Source organism: Cheilinus undulatus, linkage group 9, assembly GCF_018320785.1.
Source record: "Cheilinus undulatus linkage group 9, ASM1832078v1, whole genome shotgun sequence".
NCBI lineage: Eukaryota > Metazoa > Chordata > Actinopteri > Labriformes > Labridae > Cheilinus > Cheilinus undulatus.
In genome coordinates this window covers 18,507,404-18,528,770 of record NC_054873.1, presented here as the reverse complement: position 1 = coordinate 18,528,770, position 21,367 = coordinate 18,507,404, and the positions used below count along the sequence as shown (strand labels likewise).

The 21,367-nt window shown below is 39.2% G+C and overlaps 1 protein-coding gene and 1 non-coding gene across 2 annotated transcripts; one reads left to right on the top strand and one right to left on the bottom strand.

Annotated features, from left to right (window-relative positions):
• The first annotated feature begins 11,690 nt into the window (after positions 1-11,690).
• Positions 11,691-11,778, top strand: trnay-gua. Its single transcript is given in 2 exon segments — positions 11,691-11,727; positions 11,743-11,778. It is a non-coding gene; the product is annotated as a tRNA-Tyr (tRNA).
• A 2,185-nt stretch (positions 11,779-13,963) lies between these two features.
• hal (histidine ammonia-lyase) lies at positions 13,964-20,603 on the bottom strand. The gene is made up of 20 exons (XM_041794865.1): positions 20,320-20,603; positions 20,067-20,127; positions 19,829-19,856; positions 19,673-19,747; positions 19,517-19,589; positions 19,355-19,421; positions 19,219-19,256; positions 18,988-19,113; positions 18,734-18,873; positions 18,509-18,556; positions 18,151-18,298; positions 17,942-18,037; positions 16,860-16,918; positions 16,674-16,754; positions 16,462-16,527; positions 16,214-16,379; positions 15,969-16,103; positions 14,872-14,980; positions 14,674-14,743; positions 13,964-14,562 (listed from the first exon to the last, which is right to left on the bottom strand). Exons 1-20 carry the CDS (start codon positions 20,564-20,566, stop codon positions 14,431-14,433), a joined length of 1,965 nt encoding a protein of 654 aa, XP_041650799.1. The 5' UTR covers positions 20,567-20,603; the 3' UTR covers positions 13,964-14,430.
• Between the last annotated feature and the right edge of the window lie 764 nt (positions 20,604-21,367).

The following is a 21,367-nucleotide window of genomic DNA, read 5'->3' as shown; positions in this document are numbered from 1 at the left end:
AAAGTATAAGTCAGGAGATGGATACAACATTTGTCTCCCAGAGTTCAGTGAAATCCATCATCAAAAAAATAGAAGGAATGTGGTGCATGTGTAAATTTGCCTGGATCAAGCTGTCCTTACAAACAGAGTGACTGCGGAAGAAGAAGACCAGTGAGAGAGGCCACACCTTTGAAGGAGTTACAAGCTTCAGCAGCTGAGACGGGAAAGACTCTGCGTACAGCAACTGTTGCCTGGGTTCTTCACAAAGCAAAGCTGTATGGGACAGTGGCATGTTGAAGAAAACTCATAAAATCATGACTACAGTTCACTGGAAGGCATGATGGAGAGTAGACTATGGTTAAATGGAAGAAATTTCTTGGTCTGGTGAGACAAAAAAATGGTGCTTTTTGGCCATCAGACAAGACACTATGTTTGGCGGACACCAAACACTGCATATCACCACAAACACACCATCCCCACTGTGAAGCACAGTGGTGGCAGCATCATGCTGTGGGGATGCTTCTCAGCAGCCAGCCCTGGAAGGCTTGAAAAGGTGGAAGGCAAAATGAATGCAGCTCTATATATGAAAATGCTGGAGGACAATCCTATTCAGTCTGAAAGAGAACTAAAGCTTGAGAGAAGATTTGTTTTCCTGAGAGACTATGACCTGAAGCATACAGTAAAGAAGCCCAGACTTAAATCCAATAGAGAATTTGTGGCTGGACTTGAAAAAGGGCTGTTAATGCCAGATACTCATGCAACCCGACAGAGCTTGAGCAGTTTTGCAAAGAAGAACGGAGTAAAATTGCAGTATCCAGAAGTGCAGGCCTGAGATCTATCCACACAGACTAAGTGCTGTGATTGCAGCCGTTTGTATTTCCCTAAAACTAATAAATGTTTAATTCATCCTTGATCAGGCATCACTTTCTCTTTTTTGCCCCATGAAGCAACTATGATAAAATAAATTGTCACCAGATTCAGAGTAGAGAAGCTTTGGTCTTAACAAATGAATTAAATATTCAGGCTATCTCAAACAGCCATCCAGGTGCTAGGTGACATGTGTTTCATTGTGCTGCATTCCTGTCCCCTATCAGCACCTATTTTTAACTGCCACTCATTAACGCTGCTTTACCTGCCTCCTCAGACAGGCAACAGCCCAGCACCTGAGGGGTCGCACAACCCTTAACCCCAGTAATCATCCATAGGCATGCCATTTAAAAAAAGAACTCTAACAATGACATAACCTCATTGAGTCATTGCCAGGAAAAATGGGTGTATGGTATTACAGAAAGCTGTGCCAGTGGCTAAGATGGATCAAAATCCCTGGACAGCATGTGAATATTTTCAAATCTTAGAAAAAGTAGAGAAGATGAGACATAGAGGAGTGAAGATGAAAAGGAGACTACGTCAGTGAGAATATACATTATACCTGTGAGTGCGTGAGATCAGGAGTGATGTACTCTTACTATGAATAAGGCCTGTCATATGAATCATCCTCTCATATGTGCGTGTAGATGTTAAAGAAAAGTGTGTAAGAGGGGGGGTGAGCATTCTCAGTCTCTTCCCTAAGGCATCTCGGCCCTGACGGATCAGGACATTCCTGGAATACTGCGACTCTCGTCACAGTGACGGCCTCCTTGGTTTGAAGGGGAAAGGGTTCATGTCTGTGTGTTTTTAGATTTGCATGGGTTATTTTCGGTTGTCTCCAGATGATCTGTGAGGGCAAGGGGCGATGCACCTTGAGCTGCTCCCTTTGTACATCATATGCATGTTTTTCGATCCTTAAATCCCAGGAGCCACCATGAAAAATGCTGCAGGAAGGATGTCTAATCTCGGCCAGTCTGTGGTGTATTCCCCTGGCTGGATGAAAGCGATGCTCATTATAGACAAATTCCTTTGTTCCTTTTACTCCAGCTGTTTGTTGTTTTCTCTGTTCCACAACTTGATATCTACTGAGCCAGATCATAAAAGGAATGATTTGGACTAAGCTAAGTTGTTCTCTTGTCAGGATTTAGATCAGAAGGATGATACCACTCAAATTTCATTATGGTGTATGGGTAGGTGCAACTCACAGCTGGTTAGCTTAGCGTAGTATAAAGTCTTTAAAGAGGGAAAAACTAGACTGGCTGTGTCTGAAGGGAGCCAAATCCATTTTTTGATCTGTGTAAAAAAAAAAACAGGAGGTCAGTGCACTCAGCCAAGGATTAGTTCTCCACATACTAAGCCCATGTAAAACCCCAACTGCAATCTCAACTGTTGCTGGCTGTGTCCCATGTAGAGCTGGAAAAAGTGCAAGGCTATTGTACTCAAGTAAAAGTACAGTTACTTTGGTTCAAATTCACTCAAGTTAAAGAAAAAAAAAGTCTATAAATCAGAAAAGTGGTAATAAATCTAGTACTGAGTACTGGGTAGCTTTTTTGATATCCATAGGCATTGTACAGTTAAACATGATCTTTCCCCAATGTGCAATAAGAGCAAAGGAATACAGATCTCCAACCAGGTTGTTTAGTCAAAGACAAACCTTTATAATAAAGTGAAATGCACCAAATGTTTTTGGATGACATGTGGAATCATTCTTTCTCTGTGCACTACTGACCATCATGTGCACTCGAAGCCAAACTGGCCCGTTGTCATTGAAGGAAGGCTTGGACCTCCTTGTTTTAACTTTTAGTTTAAGTTGTTGTTTTTTTTACCCAGTAATTGTTTTTTTTAATGTAAAGAAGTACAATATTCCCTAAAAATTATGTACAAGTACACAAACAACTACTCAATTATAGTAATTTGACTAAATGTAATTCATTGCTCTCCACCCCTGGTCCCATGTTAAAGAAAAGTTGCTTTAAGTTGTAAAGTCAACCCTTATACCTGATAATAGATTCATTTCCATCACCATTTATGTCAATTTTAATCAGAAAGGTCATCAAGAGGAAAGAACATTTGAAATATACATTTTAAGGATGGAGGTTGGACTGATCACATCTGATATGTGTGAGGTGAACAAATCCCCAAAACGTATCGTTTCTTGCTAACCTTGCAAAGCAGATGGATACGCCCATTTCCGTGTTTCCCACTGGCGAATCCATCTGGCAAAGCTCCCGTCAGAACTGTTTGGGCCCGGTTAGAAAGTGACAGGACCAATCAGCAACAAGGTGCAGTATTTCAGGCACGGCAGAGTCGTGACATAAGCAAGCGGCAACAAGAGGGCTGCGCAATTATGAGATTAGCGTGGATGCTCCTAAAGCACCAGATTTATCAGAACTTGATGACATTTCTTCATTAAAAGAAGAACAAAGAACGGCAGTAAGTAGTTTTCTTTTCAACAACGACTAAAATCGTGTACTGACATGTCTACAGTCGCCATGGTTTGCGCTATTCCTTGGTAGCGGCGCATGCGCACCTCAGTCACGGCTACATCACGTGTTTTGTTGCTCTGATTGGCCTGTAAAGATGTGACAGACAGAACGTTCATCCAATCACACTGAGTTTTTTTCAAATCCCCTGCCCTTTCCCTAATGCTTTGTATTGAAGGTTTTCCAGATGGATGTGTGAAACAAATTCATCTGGTGTGTCAGGTTAGTTTTGCTACACAGAGTCAAACAGATTTGTGGCATAAGTTTAAATCTTTGATGTATCAAGGAATGTTTGTTGCACTTTTATACTTTTTTTTTTAAATCAGACAAATAAATCATTGTATAAGTAATTCAGACTTGCTGTTAGTGTGGATGAAGTTCTGCTTGATTATTGATTTTATTAGTTGTGTCCCAATTCAGGGCTGCATCCTTCCAAGGACACATTTAAAGACCAATTACATCACAGTGGTGCACAGGCTGTCCTATTTCCAAAGCTTCTTCAAATACAGCAAACAAATGCATGCTTGTTTTCTCAGGCAATTAGGGAGCCATCATTTGTGGCCCAATATCTCCAAAGATTCATTGTTGCCGCTTGAAACTAGTTGTACAATTTTAAGTGTAAGTAACTGTTTTCAATTCAAATAGCTGCCAATACCAGTATTTCAAAAAATAAGCCATGAAACTTCAAATTATATTTGATATAACCGGTTAAGTTATGTGACGTAGATTATGTTAGCTGGTTAGGGGCAGTGCTTACACAGCAAAACCGTCAGTTTTATTTAAACTCTCACATAGTATTAAATTTAACTCTTTCTAGATAACTCTGATGACTTCCAAGTTTATTTTAGAAATTTGGGAAGTATTAAGATTCTAATTATCATTTATTCTTATATTTCTTTTACGTTTTAGCACATTATTGTGTACTTTTAACACAACATTGTGTTCGTTTCTTTCACTTTGGGAGTTATTTTGGAGTATTTACAGTTTTGATATTGACACATTACTGCGCGGTTTTCATAGTAACTCAATATTGCCACACTGAGTTGAACACTTGTGGCTAAACACAGTGGTCTCCTGCAAGGATGAAGCAAAGCAACAAAGGTAGAGCTGTTGATAAAGCCCAGCACACCATCCTTTACTCCAGCCAGTCTTTGACTGGAAGACTGTCTGAAGCTCCTGATTCAGTGGGTAACTTCACTCATGGTACAAAAGTGTTTCACATCAAAAATGACAATAATCTACCAGAAGCATGAGTAAGGAATCCCTGTAGCAATCACTCTACAACAGCCAACATCCAAACAGATTTTAAAAAACATCTTACCACTTCATGATGCATGATGGTAAAACTCCACCCATATACCCCCCCCAGGCTGTTTTCCATTTTCTTTCTAAGCTAACAGCTGTGGTACTTTGCTTCATAATTGCATTAATGATATTCTGCCGACCTCCTCGAAAAAAAGCTGGTACACTAATCCTAAAGTATTATTGGTCTTTTATTTAATTAAAAAGCTATAACCTCTCTAAGCAATATATATCTGACTTTTCTTGAACAATTACTGTCAGTGACCTTGGTTACTTCCTGTACTTCTGATTCGAATGTCAAACACACTGTACGGTAAAATGGGTCGGTTTATTTTTTACCCTCCTGCCTGCGACAGTCTGGTGCTGGACCTTCACAGAAAGCGCTCCTGCTGTGGTCTCGTCATCTTATGACCCAATAAGATGACAGACATGGGGCCAATCCACCGCCGTTGGCCCGCTTTATTTCCAGACTGTAAAAGGATATGGTTCCCTCCCCCTGCTCTCCTTAGCCTGCCATGTCACCTAGTACCTTCAGCTCACTGAACCGTCTCAGTCCTTACAAGTAATCTGTGTACTCTCCTGTAAAAGCCAGACGAAAAGCCAGACATGCTCCAGGCGAGGAGGGAAGGTGCCGTGCCCACAGGCCAGGCATCAAAAAGCGGGCTCCAAACACTCCTCTGTTACAGATTTCCCTTCCTTTCTCTCTTATTTTTATGATGTTTATCACTGCTATCTGTCTGCTTGTTCCTAGCCATAACATTGCCCTCATTCACATTTCATCACATGGTTTAATCTCAAGTGACACAAAGAGGAAACAGGGTCTGTGTTATGTAAATATTAGTCCTAAAATACATCTCTCCCCATGATGTAACTCATTTGGCATTCAAGCTGGAAGTTGTCATATAAAACTATGACAGTAACTCAGGAAAACACCTGACAGACTAAACAAATGAGCACAGGCCTGACCGGAGGAACTGTGGGAGTTAAAGCTTCATAAAAGCCAGACAGACAGGATGTGTCCCATTTTTAGGTTTTAGTGTTAGGGGAGGAGAACAGGGAGCCCACTGAGGGCTACAGTAAACCTGAGTCACGTCATGTAAAAGCGGATTTAAAAACAAAGCATACGATATACTTTTAAAACACTTCAACCTCATCAAAACCACAGGTGAAAATCCTTCTGCTTCATTTCTGAAAAATTAGAACTTCAGCCAAACTTATCAGTGGCGTTTATGGCATGAAATAGGACAAAATGAATGTAAAAAATGGATTAAAGGGATATTTCACCATTTCAGCAAAACAATGTTGTCTCAAACGTGTGCACTATCAAAAACTTTTGAAGAATTTACCAAAAGGCCTCTGTATTTTTTTTTCACTATTTTGCATTGCAAGAGGATGTAGCCAGTAGCCAAAGCCTGCATTACAAAAACCTGACAAAAACACAGAGGCTTTCTTCCATTGAGCTTGACACTACCCAATGCCGGAGGGAAACACTGACTACTGACTGGATGTCTAAGTGAAAACTGTTTGTTTTCTCTTGTGTATGACTTAAATGTCACATTTGTTAAACCTTGTAATGCATGTTTGTTTTACAGTAAGAGCTCAGATTTTTGATCCGCTCCAACATGTGCAGTAAAATCTTGTTTTGCTGAACTGAAAACGCTTTCTTTCCTGTTTGGGTCCTGCTTCAAGCTCTGATTTCCACACAGAGTGACTTATCCAGTGCATTACCATTATGGCCACTGTCTTGGCTCCTTGAGGCACTCTAAAGACACTACACTGCAGCACTGCAGACAATAATGTTTAAGAGACATTTCCAGTCCATTGTGATTTCAGGTAAACCACAGAAGTACTGAACCAATAACTTTTGGTTGCACTCCTGTCTTTGTGAATGTGTGAAGAGCCACTTCACACCTTGTGACAAACAGTCCTGTCTGGGCACCATCAAAAGTGATGAGGCATGAAATTGCATTGATAAAAATATAGATTAGTAGTAGACTTACATGTTATACATACATTTTGAACAATACCCAGTCTTGTCTTAGGACAACTTTGATAAAATGTTTTGATTCACCTCAAATGTTGACTACTGTAGTTGCTTGCAGCAGCAAGAAAACAGATGTGACGACGATACTGGACATTTCTACTGTACCTAATCAGATTCTGCCAAAACCTCTTTTGACCAATCATCATGCCCGTCATATTTTAAATCTGTTGTCCTCTCTTTCATAGTCAGCCTGTCGTTTCAGTGTACACAGCAACCCTCCTCCACCCCAGCCACCTCCAGATTAGATGCATCATCTAATCTCATCCTGCGTACCTCAGTCTCCTCCTCCAAACCACCTCAGGTGGCCTGGCAGCTTCTCAGAAGATTACTCCTCATCGGATCCTGCATCCCTTTTCACTATCTTAATCACAATGTATATACGTTTGGTTGTGATTTTTGCTTCAGAGATGTGCTGCAAATTTAGTTGCATATTATGTTTTGGCATTAACAACAACTTAGTTCTATTATATTGACACAAAGCATTTTGGAGAGCATCCTCCTTAAATAAAGTCTTTTTTGGTTTGATTACAGGTTGCTATGTTGATGTGGTCACATTTTTGATTAAACAGAAGTTCTCCTCACAATGTGAAAAAGAGATGCCCATTGAAAATACAGAAATTAGTCCAGATTTTATATCAAGAACTAAGATAGTTTTAATTGGTTTCAGTACTCCCAAGAAACAGCTGCTCAATTTAAGATAAATGCAATTATTATTCTGCCGTGTCCTGTCAAAAAAGCGACCCTCCGATAATTACTGTGCTCAAAAACAATATTCTATAAATGTTCAAATCAAAATGTCACCATTTAAGGGTGTTTCTCTGTCTCTACATTGGCTAGAAGTATAAATGTGGTGCATGGATGTTGTTGTACAATGTCAGTGAGTTATAAGGATTTTCATTTTCACTCCAAAGGGCCAATTTTGACACATCATAGCTGTTTGCCTCTTAATAACAAAACACAGAAGATGTTCTTCTTTTAAAAAACTCAAATGTGATGATAATCTGACGCACTAGTGACCTGTGAAAGCATCTGAGGACCTCAGGCAGCAGTTAGTCATGAAGATGTCTTATGGCTGTTCCAGGTTGAAATTTTGGGAAAATAGCTCCATTACTCATGTGTAATTACACCTACTGTACCTTTAAGCTGTCACTGGACACACTTTAATAAAGATACTGGAGCAAAAAGCTGTAAAACATTTGAAAGTTGGTGTTGTAATAGAGGATAATCATTACATGTATGTTGTAAGGCTTCTTACCTCAAAATTTTAAGTGACATGTCTGTGAGTTACATCCTTCAAGCACAGGGACACTGATAGGAGAGTCTGCAGCTGAACACCCTGTAGGCTCCATGTCTGATCCCATGTTTTGTGATGTACTGTAAGTCAGAGCAGCGACACATGTAAACCATTATAATGCTGCCTCAAAGGTCAAATCGAGGTCAGTACATCTTCATTTTGGATGAGAAGGAGTGTGTAAAGAAGTAGTGTGACAGTGAGCCCTGTTCATCATTACAGGCCTGTATGAACATCACTAAAGCAATTATTGTCATTATTTTTCTTCTCAGCAGACTCATCGATCCGTGACAAATTGCTAAAAGACACACTACCAATCTTTACAATGATCAAAATAGCAATACTCTTACAAAAGTATATTAAGCTGTAGATCATGTCGGATACTATAATAGTGTAAACTCATTTTAAATATAGCTTTGGGGTGACGTGGAGAGTATTTCAAATATTCTATATATTAATAGAAAGTTTAATAAAAGAAAGTCATACTCCTTGAAATCTGTGCAAGATTGTTAACTGAAAAAAGAGAAAACTGAAAACTGAAAATTCATCTCCTGGCTTAAAAAGTGCATGAACTGCCTCTAGCATTATAGTGACAAAGTGGGTGTTTTCCCAGCACTGGGTTTTTTTCTATAAGTTTAGAAAGGGTTTAGTGAGCCAGGCTTCAGGTAAATTCTGCAGGTGGCATTAAACTCCTGGCTTTGGGCTCAAGCTGCAGTTAATTTCAGCATATGAATTCTGGGAATCATGTCTAAACTCACAGGGTTAATACTACAAACAGGCTAACACAAATGAGACACATATGGAACATTTTATTGCACAGAGTCTGTAGTAAATACCTTATGTCATGAGACTCAAATCTCTCAAAGTCCTAAATAATCATTTAAAGTAAACATGAATCAAAGTTCACCATGTTCCTCATAGTTATAATTGTATGCACCAACCTCTACATCAAGATCTACTGGTGGATCTTTGAGACATTTCTAGTGGATATTTCACACTTGATGGGCATTAGGTCAAACTCTGAGTTTCCTTCTTTCTTTAGATTTCAATATGAGCAAGTTGGTCAGACTGTTGACATGGGTTTCATACAGACATCATTCCATATACTGGTGTTTTTTAAGAGTATTTTAGATTGTCATGACATTTGTTTTATGAAGTTATAAGACCAGTGTTTTCCAAATTTTGCTGTGCATATGACCTCCATCATCATCCTCTGGTGGGAAATAGTCACAAAAAAAATCTTATGTCTTAATTCATTCATTATTTGAACTGTCTCTTTTCTTTTAACACTAATATTGGCATAGTCAAAGGATATTTTATACGTTTTAATATTCAATGACTTACAACATCAAAAGGACAATTATAGCTAGAATTTTGACACAAATAGTCATTAGTTGATTTTTCTCCCTCTATGGTCTCATCAGGTTTTGACAACAATATGGTAACCCTCAAGGGGTCAGGACCCCCATTTGAAAAACACAGCATAAAAATGCATAAAAGGTTAAATGCACACTTATTTCAAAAAGGTTCAATGCATTCATGTTCATGACTTGCAGAAACTCTTGCATTTGTATCAACATAGGAATACAATAATTTAAAAAGAACAGGATTATAAATGAAATTTAGTGATTTGTCTTTCATTATATGCCTTCACTTTCATGGATTGAAGACTATATCCACTTGTTTTTCAAATTGTATCAAGTGAAATATATATATAAGGGTTTGTTGTTTTTTTTTTTTTTGGAAGTGATTTGCACACAGAGATCTTGCTTCCTCTGTTGTCCTCATAGTGCAGTGCTGAGGCTATAAAAATTTAAAAAATCTCAAGTTACCCCTAACAAAATGTGCTAAAAATAATATGAACATTTGACATTCTTATGACTGCTTTGCAGTTTGTTCAGCAATAGAATTCAGCGTGTGGGTGGCTCACTGGCTTACATTGCAAACTTTATTATAGGAGATTAGTCAGGGCACAATGACCATCCAGTGTGGGCCCTTAGGCAAGGTCCTTAACACCATGAATACCTGCCCAGATGTACATCGCTTTGGACAAAAAGTATGTGCTAAATGACATTGTAACATTGTAAATAATGACATAAATTAGAAAAGCTATTGCTTAAAACATGCATGTATTTTCATGAAATGACCATGCAGGCCTTTAGAAACACACTTAAACATTTTTGGGCACACCTACCAAATTTAGGAAAAACAAAGTGCATGATTCTTCCAGTGTGTCCTGACCCTATATTGCACAAGGAAAAAGGCATACAAGACAATTTCGATCATTAGTGCTAATAGTATGCGTATTTATTGTAATTCTTGGTTAAATTTAAATATCTCAAAGAAAATACCTAAAGGCATCCCAGGGGCCACCTCACCTTAGTTGAGAAAGGCTGCCATAGTGGATCTAATGCTGGAAAAGGTTGGTGACCACAGATGGAAAACTTTGAGTTACAGTTAAATGGGATTTTAATTTCATTAGTGCACTGCTCTTTGTTGAGGTTACAGAACAGGAAAAATTTTTGTCATGGACCTGTATTTAAACTGTCACACTCACACTACTGGCCTTTTCTGTTTCCTTACAGGAGTTTTAATGATTCAAGGACGCATATTTACATGTCTTTGGATAGATGAATATTGCCACCAAGTGGTCAAAAGGCGCATCTTCAACCCAGTAAGCAGAAATCCCATGCACAGTGAACTACTATTATACAGCTAAGCAGAACGCATCTATCTGCAGTAGTAGCTGTAAAGTACTACACATTTACCTAACATTTTTCGTTAAACAATCTTGACGACAGGTACCAGGAGAAACGATTACTGTGTTCCTGCACCTCTGAGATAAACCAACTGCAAGTACATCAACAACAGCTGTGTTTCCAGGGCGCCTTACGAGATAACAGTGAAGACAATAATGGCTTAACTGCCTAATTAAGTTGATTAACCAACAATATGTGACACGTGCTATGTTTCTGTCTATGCAGCTGCAAACGTACACTGATGCTTCATTATCTGACAACAGTATGCGGACATCACCGCTGCCGCAGCACCAGGTAAGCACAACAAATACTCTTCTTCCACATCGGAGACGTAGACAAACTACTTTGAATGAAGTAGTCACTAGTTAGTGACACTAGTTTTAATCGACTTGAAATATTAGCTACACCTCTGTGTGCGTGAAAGGGGGCGGTGACGCTGTTGTCGATGTCTTTGACAAGTTTACCCTCGTTTGCCGAGTATTTGTTACTCTTTTTGGACATGACTAGTTAATGTTTTAGTAAATTAAATATCTAGCTTTTGATAGCCCTGTATCGGTTTTAATTGGATTGTGCCTTGCGCATTTCCAACAGGTCACCGCAGGCTGCGTTCAACAAAGTAAGCCGTCGTCTTAGGATGCTTACGTGAATATGGTTTAAGTGAATATGCTGAAAAACTTTGGTGAAAGGTATGTAGTTACAATTTTCTAATATTTTCATAAGTTTCAGTTGGCACAGTGGAAAAAAAAAATCTAGTGCTAGCTTGAACAGGTGTACCTCGTTAGCTAGCTAGTTAGCGAACCTATGCTGACCAATATTAGCTAGCAGCAATTGCACTGTTGTCACCTAGCTAGCTGTTAGCTTTGTAAAACAGGCAACAGTTTTCCATCATGTAAATAAAGAGGTACAGTAAATAAAACCTGATGCAATTTTATGTATACTGAGCCGTGCTCGATTGTGGCAACGTCCCTTCGATAGCTCAGTTGGTAGAGCGGAGGACTGTAGCGGTGTAAAGCTGATATCCTTAGGTCGCTGGTTCGAATCCGGCTCGAAGGAGACTTCTTTTTCTTTCTTGACTGGGACTCCACTTCATAACCGTGCCTCAGTAGTTCAAGAGTTACTTACTTCTAAGGCTGATACAAATATGTTTTTTTACGGCCAGTTGATAATCAAAACAACGAATTATCTGTATATGATGGTCTTTAAGACTGTTGCTTTCTCCCACTGAAAATTAGTAAGGTGTTTATGAATTGCCTCTTAATTAATGTTATGCGTGGCATGCCATCCAGGAACTTGTGGTTTACAGTTTGTAGATGAGGAGTTCAATGCTTGTCTTTTGCTCACAATATGATCCTGAGCTTTTACTCTTTCCTCCACTGAGGCTCAGCAATGTTTTAACCTTATAGTAGCCTGTGTTTGTTTTTGTGGTGGTAAGGGTTAGATAGGGTAAGGGTTAAATAATGCTCTAATTAATAAGATGCAAGTTGAACATCAAATAAGAAAAGGAAACCGGTGTTACTGAACATATAAATTGCACAAATTCCATAACATGTTTCTTGCCTATCATATGGGGTGACAGGGTATTGAAATGAGTTATTGATATCTGTGTTGTAATTCGGTCCGTTAGGTATCAGATGTGTTGGTACCAGTACCATGACAGTATTTTATTTTGATACTCATCCCTGATCATTACCACCAGAGATTTTTTACAAAGTTATTAATAAAGTTGTTTTGTACCACCAAAGAAATATCACCAAGCACCATTTATTACATTAATAGCAGTCTGACTGCAGTTGAGAAGGGCAGAACAATGGTACAACACATAAATGTGCTCTGATCTTACTTTTAGTCTGTGATTTCTTATTTGTTTTTGTTCCAACAACAAATCAGCCGAGATTATGGAGGAAAAGTTACAATACTGTCATATGGCAAAAGCAAAGGTTAGCATGCCAGCATGTCCCACAATGCGTGCACAGTGGATTGTGGGGCATTAAGGTAATCTTAATTTCAGACTTGGAATTGTCTTATAAGAAAATATCTTTCTTTGGAATATCTTGCAGGCCACATAAAATGATGGGGCGGGTTGTATTTAGCTTGACATATGTGGCTTAAAACACATATTACTTGATATTTTATGATTTTTTTTTAGTTAATGATGAATGGGTGCATTGTCAGCAAATTGTTTTCAAAAAATGAATATTTAGTTTTGTCAACCAAACAAAAGAACTCATCACCATTTGCCACTATGTAAGGGTGCACTGTTTTTGTGCACAACAGACATCTGGCCCTTCTTCTACTATCTGTCATGAGTTGTTTGTGTAACCTTTGAATTTGTTGACTGATGCTGTCTTTGTGGGTCTGTGACATTTGCAGCTTGATCCTCCTCAGGTTTTTTTCCCCTCTAAGCACCTCAGACTGGCTTCTCTGCCTGAAACGATGGGTGTTTTTTCCCCACTGTAGAAATCTCAGTCTTCAGTTTCATTGTCATTTTACACTGATTTTAGGCAGTCGAATTCCTCTTTAAAATGACCTGCAATATCACCAGATAGAATGAATATTTGTTCCCCCAACAGTAACAGCTGTGATCAGTAATTGTATGAGTAATTGCAACTATTTTTACTATTGAGAATTCATTTTTGCCATGTCCCTAAGGAAGTACGTAAATGCAAAGATTTAATTCCTACCAAAGACAAATATGATGGCTTACACAGTACTATTTAGTCGTGTGATTTTCTGATAAAATATCACATTGAATTCTGGGAAATATATATTTTTTTCATTACTTGTGGCATTTATTCAACCCTGAAATGAATCAAAGATTGATCAGAACCAGCTTTATTGGCTAAGTTTATGTACACATACAGAGAGTTTGGCTCTGGTTAAATCTCATGTAAAAGCATTAAGCTACTATAAGATTAACTGAAAAAGCTAGTTTCATCACTGATTTAGCTGCAAATAAACTGATACACTGGTTTCGTCCTAGATGATAAACTTGTTGGAATACTTAATCTCATATACAGTGGATACATATTCAAATACACAGAGAGATATCTTTCAGTGTTGCTTAATTAAACCATTTTTTACTATCACTTATCGTGTTTTTTAAATTTTGTATAGGAAAATCTACAAATTCAATCTAACATCTAGATGGATTTAAGTGTATCATTTATGAAGGTCTAGCCTAAATTTCAAACCAACAACCATTTTTTACACATACAACAGCAGAAATAATCTGCAAAAATGCCACTTAACAAAGATTTATTGTGATATAAATTGACTGGATGACAATCATTTACGATTTTGTTAAATTAAACCAGAAGAAACCATTTTAATACAGAAGTATTTGCACAACACAATTAAAATAATTTATGTTAAACTAGTACAGTGGCTGAGGTAGTCATATGGCAATAAAAAACTAAATTAGGCACATTATAAGGGATAAAACTGGTTAAAAAATACAGCCCTGGTGCACAACATCAACACCCCATAATTACTCTAATAATATATGTTAACCCATTTTTATATTAGCAGGATATCCTCAGGGATTAAGCCATGTTGGTCTAAGAAATCAAACTATTAATTGAGTTCACAGGGGTCAAAGAAACATTGTATTTAAATCTGTAGGTTTCTTTTTTGTCAAATCTACAGAATTCTTAATAATAGGAAGTTTTGATTTCAGTTATTGCCAAAAAATAAATGGAAATGCTTTCACTCATGACGAACTCGCTTCCTTGGTGATGCTGGGGGGTCCAGAGAGAAGGCAGTGGGAGAGATGGGACGGGATTCTGGGATGTACTCTGTTTGGTACTTGTCAATATACGGTTTGGCCACATTCCACACCTGAAGGGAAACAGAAACACTTCATTTTTAAATATTGTTTACCTTTCAATAATCTGACATGTTTCACAGTCATAGTCAAATGTGGCATCCTGCAAAAGATTCTGCACCCACCCTCTGGTCGAGCAGAAGACGGTGAACAGCCTCGATGTCTGGAGACATGAATCTGTCTTTAATCCACGGTCTGTTAAAGGCAGAACGGTTAGGATTCAGAAACAGTCAGAGGTGGAACAAAAGATAAATATTAACTTTTCTGCACATCAATTCAGCAGATGGAAACTTTTGTACCTTGGTCACATCTGTTTGACTTACTTGACCACACTGCGCACGAGTTCATAGACCTTCTCCAGCGGAGTGGTGGTACGGACTGGGCGGAGGAACTCAATGCCCTGACAGGCCGCCAACAGCTCTATAGCAAGAACTGTTTACAGGAAATAGCCATCAGATCTGATATTTAGTTCATTTGCTCTAAAAGACAGAGCTGAAGAGCATTACTACTATCAAAAATGTAAACATTACACAACATCTGATGTCCCTCTTCAGCATGAATATTGATTATGCTGTTTACACTCTGGAATCACTAGAATGGATTATGTAATGTGGTGAACTGGATATAATCTTAGATGTTCATTATGTTGAATAATATCGGGGAATTATGTCATAAGTACTTAAATGAGGCCTCCTATTGATCCCATCAACGCTTTACAATGTCATAAAAGGAGCTATATAATGAGCAATTAATGAAATTAGCAATCACAGTTTTGTTGACATTGTATACGAACTGATGATGCTTTAGTATTGTCAAATGTGTCAATGTATTACATTCTTATGTATTAAAAATCCCATAAGGTTATATCATAAACATCAAAAAATAAATTCATGTAAGACTCAAGCTTACCAACAACCCACTGTTTCTCCGTTTGGAAACAGGCAGTCAGTACTCAAAATACAGCTGATATTCCAGCACAAAATAAAGCCACAACTATATCTTATTTTTCATTTTTGTTCTTTTTTATGTTCTAAAAGGGAGACAAAATTAAACAGAAATGGGCTTTAATTAGCTTCCAAATCTTTGCCTTTTTTTTTTTTTTTTAACACTGGCATGATTTTTAACCACTTTGTGCTTCTTTTGAGTCATTTATTTTTATCATTAAACTACCGCTGCTACTGTTTGAGCTTTTCACTGCTTATCTGGTGCTCCACTTTTATTTATCATTTGGTCTTTTGACCTCTTGATTTATTCGATACCAAGCCTGATCACTGATGTTCTGCTGTGCCTATTAGAAAACTGTAGCTGTTGAGATGCTTGCTAATGTGGTCACTACATTAATGTTTCAAGGATTTTAAAACTGTATTCCACCTGTTCAATAACATGCTTTTAGAAACAGAAGAAATAACCCTGGTCTTACCTTGTTCCACATGCTCAATGACTCTCAGTGCCTTCCTGGCGGCCCAGCCTCCCATCGACACATGGTCTTCTGTGGCAGCACTGGTGGACAACGAGTCCACAGAGGATGGGTGACACAAAACTTTATTCTCTGAAACTGCAAAAAGTGGAGATTATAGTCAAAGACTTTGCAGATATTTTACCTGAAATTAATGGCTCATCATATCTATTTCATTTGACATGTAATCTTTTTTTCTGTAGACTAACCCAAGGCAGCAGCAGTGCAATGAGCAATCATGAAGCCTGAGTTGAGTCCTCCCTCGTTTACGAGAAAGGCAGGCAGCTCACTAAGAGAAGGGTTACACAACCTCTCGATCCTCCTCTCACTAATTGAAGCCAGCTCATGGACTGCGATTGCTAAAAAGTCCAAAGCCTACAAGAAGGGATATCATACAAGTAAAGAGAAAAAAAACCTCTTTAACACATTTAAGCTTTATGTGTAAAAACATACTTACCTTAGCTGGGTATTCACCGTGGAAATTTCCACCAGAAATGGTCTCACCTCTCTCAGCAAATACCATCTTGTTTGGCAATTGAGAAAAATAATCTAGATTGATTTACCAATAAATCCAGCACACATTTTGTTAATAATCTACAGTTTTTGCTTTCTATATTTTTATCATATGCATTCACAAAAAGCTCTTCTCATAGTTTAAGGAAAGGATACAGGATTGTCGGTGGCACTGTTGATTTCTGTATTGATGATGTTCTGGACAAATTTTATCGTGTCATTTGCAATTCCATGAACCTGTACAAATTAAACATCCAAATGATGATGGAGTAATCAGGTTACAGTCCTGAAAGAGAAACAGTTGGATTTGTAATATCTGAATCAATTTGACTTGAGGGTTACCTGAGGACAGCATCTCATGGTGTAGGCATCCTGGACTCTGTCACAGAATCGATGGCTCTCTGGAAAAATCATGCCATCATATATGATACCCAGTAACTACTATATGTTTAAATGTGCAAAATATTACCAGATGTACTTTGTTTATTTCACCCGATGTGCAAAATCTCAGAATTTGAACATTTTAAGCTATTCATGAGCTGTGGGCAGCTGCAGTGCAGTAATCCAGCCCTGGGTAAGGATTATGGCTCTTGACATATTTCTGACTTGCATTTGGGAGTGGACACATGAAAACTCCACAAATATTAGGCCTTAAAATCAATGATACATTTCAGCACAGCACCTTCTTGCTTTAAGACAACAGTGCTGGAGTTCAGCTTAAATGGCATTTTGAGAAGAAATGGCATATTTTCAAACGAAATAGATAGCGGAACATTTTGCAAGCAAGTTAACCCCAATTAAGAATTGAGCTCTTTGCTGCTCAAGGGTGAAGACTGGTGCATGGGTGCATGAGCTCACCCACGCACAGGGCACTTTTTAAAGAAGAAAACCTGGTTAGATCTTAGAAGTACAAAGTGTCTCTTTTTGTATTCAGCATAAATTACTGCCCCACAGCAAGAAGGTTCCTGGTTTGCTTCCTGGTCAGGGTCTTTTTCCGCGGCGTTTGCGTGCTCCCCCTCGTGCACGTGTGGGTTCTCTCCAGGAAACTCAGGCTTCATCCCACCACCAAAGACATGCTTGCTAGGTTACTTGGTGACGCTAAACTGGCCGTGGGTGTGAATGTGCCTGGTTGTCTGTCTCTCAATATGTCAGCCCCGTGATTGACTGGCAACCAGTCCAGGGTGTACCCCACCTCTTGCCCAATGACAGCTGGGATAGGCTCCAGCTCCACGCAACCTCCAACGAGATAAGCATTGCAGAAAATGGATGAATGGGTAAATTACTGTACAAAAGTATCAGGGATGTGATATGAAAGTGTTTAGATTAGTAATTATTTAGCTCATCTTGAAGCTGGATGTTGAACAATCTAGTGTGTGATTGTGACATAATGTCTACTCTGTTAAGTATGTGGTCTGTCATCTGACCTGCAATCTGGGATGGATGGTGATCGGAGTCCAGCAGCGAGCGGAAGCGTTGGGCTACCTCCACCTGTCCTGGATGAGGACGCAGGGTGTGGATGTCTGCAGGAGATCCCACAATAAAAAGGATGAAACATATACAGAAGCTTAGACTCTGAAGTTGGTATCCACGGCTAGATTTAAAAATTTTGTTCACAAGCAGTGCTTCTACTTACCGCTGTCGAAGGCTTTGGTGGTTCCCTTCAGAACCTCCAGTGTCAGAGCAGCGATGATGTCTGCCTGTCGAGCTATTGCCTGGGCTCTTTCAACGGCCTCCGCCCCCAGAGAAGTGATCATTTGGGTCCCGTTGATCAGAGCGAGACCCTTGAAGGGAAACCCTGAGATTGTCATGGATGTACCCTCCTTCTAAGACTGCCTCTGATATGTAGTGAGCGCTATTCTGTGATATATTAATGCAGGTGTAGTTAGGCTTTCATCCTGAGAAGGCACAGTGCGTTCCCAGTGAACCCTCGGTCAATTTCTCTGGTTCAGGCAAATCAAACATGCAAGAATGGGCTTGTTTTTAAACATTACCTCTTTAGGCTTTAGTGATATTGGCTTCAGTCCATGGGCCTCTAGGACCTGGACACACATGAAAGCAGAAAAAACATGTAAAAGGTCAAGGGTCATCAAAAAGCAAACATGTTGCCCTATTGGACCTTGCAATCTTTCACTCTGACAAGCAAAAGACAAATTTCCTGCAGGATTCAGTCAGCTATTGTAGTACAGCCACGATAAGCCATATTGATAAGATCTTACATATTTGGCATCTGCCCATCCGCTCTTCGGAGACCACATTTTACCCTCTCCCATAAGCCCCAGAGCCAGGTGAGAGAGGGGCGCCAGATCTCCACTGGCACCCACTGTCCCCTTCTCTGGGACAAAGGAGAGGCAAGAAGCTGCATGAAGAGAGGAAGATTTATGACATGATAGTCAGCTTTCACTTCACTGATCCCTAAAGGAAGTTAGTAATATCTCAGGTCAGCCCAGGTGAAGTCAGGCTGGAGGTTTACCATTGAAAGCTTGGATCATGGCATGAAGCGTTTCCAGAGAAATTCCGCTGTGCCCTTTGGCCAGAACATTGATCCTGAGTGCGAGCAGCATGCGAGTCCTCTCTGGGCTCAACGGGTTTCCTACACCTAAACACCATGAGATAAATACTGTGATTCTGATTGAAATTCTTTGAAATGTTAAAGACTCTTAATTCCACAAAATATCTCTTTTCTAACGACTGAGTTCTATACCTGCAGAGTGTGACCGCACCAAGTTTTCTTGTAGCTCCCTGTGGAGCAGAAACCATCAGTCCACACAAAAATAACAACTCCTGAACACAGAACAAAACACTTTTGAAAGAAAATAATTGAAAAGGTTTTACTTTACTTGAGCTTGCTGACAGGAATGACTGTTCGGGCAAACTTTCCAAAACCTGTTGTGATTCCATAGACAACTGGAGCAGCAGAGAAATACCAAGAACTGATTTTAGGTGAGAATTTTCAGCAATTCTGCCTCATTTTGTTTTATTTGTGTCTGATGTATCTTAACCTTTGTTTTCTTTGACGATAGTGTCCAAAAGCTCTCTGGATTGCACAACTTTTTTCTCTGCCTCCAGAGTCAGCTGGAAATGTTGGGAATGATTAGGTTGAGTCAAAGATTACCACAGAGTAGCAATGACAACAAAAACTATTTGTGGATCATTACCTTTATCTTGTAGAGTCCTCTCCCTAAGTTGACCAGATCTGTTGATGTCAGGCTGTTGCCATCCAGACTGATATACTGCACAGGGAGACTTTGGTTACATATATGTAGTCAATAAAGTATGTTTCAAATGTTACCAAAGGCCAGTTAAAAACTTACTTCTCCAGGCTCTTTGTATGCTGCTGTACTGTTTCACAGAGTTTGATTAAGGGGAACAGTATGCAAAATACCATTTTGGCCTGAGTTACACTATTTCACAATTAAACCTCCATGTACAATTTGAAACAATGCAACAGCATGCACAAGTGATTTGATAAACAGATTTACTTGCAGCTACAAAAAAAAAAAAAAAAGCCCATTTTAATTATTATGAAACCGCAAACAAGTTTCAGGATACAGATGAGAAACTCCAGGCTCACATGGGATGAAGTCTGGGGACATGGTGTCGCCTTCAATGGCTGCAAGTAAAATGAACATTATAAACATCATTATTATTATGGCTTCAAGTACATTTAATGTCCTTAATGCCTGTTATAAACTAACCATGCGTAATTACGCACAGCTGCACATAGATAAACATTAAGACGTGTCGACTGCCCACAAAATGTGGAGCTTACACATCTTAAATTATAAATGCATACGATCATTACCCAGATCGACAAAGTCATTATCCTCCAGTACATCCTCGATGGTGTCATCCGCGTCCAATAACCCCAAACCCTGACACCTGCGCACAACGAACCGAGCGTCCTTCACAGCCGTGATGCCACCGTTGTCCGGTTTGTTCTTCACGTAACGTTTGAGAGCTTCAAGTCCGAGCCACCGGATGGTGCTGGTGGTGTCCCGGCAGGGCACAGCCAGCCACTCATCTCGGATGTGGACGGTAAAACGAGGCATTGCGCTTCAGCGGGGCTCAGCAGCAGTGAGAGCTGCTCACCGCTCTCCAAGGTACCACCTTCAGCTGCCTGAAATCCGGCCGCCAATCAGACGCAACGCTCCGGGGCCACGCCTTCCGGTGAGATACCTCCGGGGACCACTGACCTCAACAGGTCGGAAATTTTGGACCGAGTGACACAAATGTCATGCAGACAAATACTAAGCCTCTTCCTCACTAGTATCATTAGTCAACAGGTGAGTTGACCTTCCGGGTATAGTTTTAATACCATCCACAAAATAAGCAGGATGTTATCCATAGCTTCAAATAAATGCATTTTATTTAAAAATATTACTGGAAAAAAAGAGAAAATACGTGCAATTATATTGCCTACATTGCCTTTTAATAATGAGCTCTAATGCAGGCAGTGATTTCGGGTGAATTGTTACATCTTTATCTCAACAATTTTAGTCAATTTTTCAATGTAAATTTTACCTAACACATTTGACTTTCTATGTAATTGCTCTCAAACTGTATTAAAACAAATCTTTTGTTGTTTAAATGAAACAATCTGCAGAAGCAACCTAACCGTTACAAGAAGCAAATAAAAAAAACCAGATCCCACTTTATTAGAAGAAAGTGTTCTGCCAGCAGCGTAATCCTGACTCTAACATCATTAAAACAACTTTTTATTAATCCCAGATTACTTTTTTGGATTTGCTTTTCCTTGTCAGATATCTGAAATTTCTCTTGCAATCAAAAACGAACACTTTTCCAACAACAAACAAAACATATGCTCGACAAACCAAACACATCCATATCCA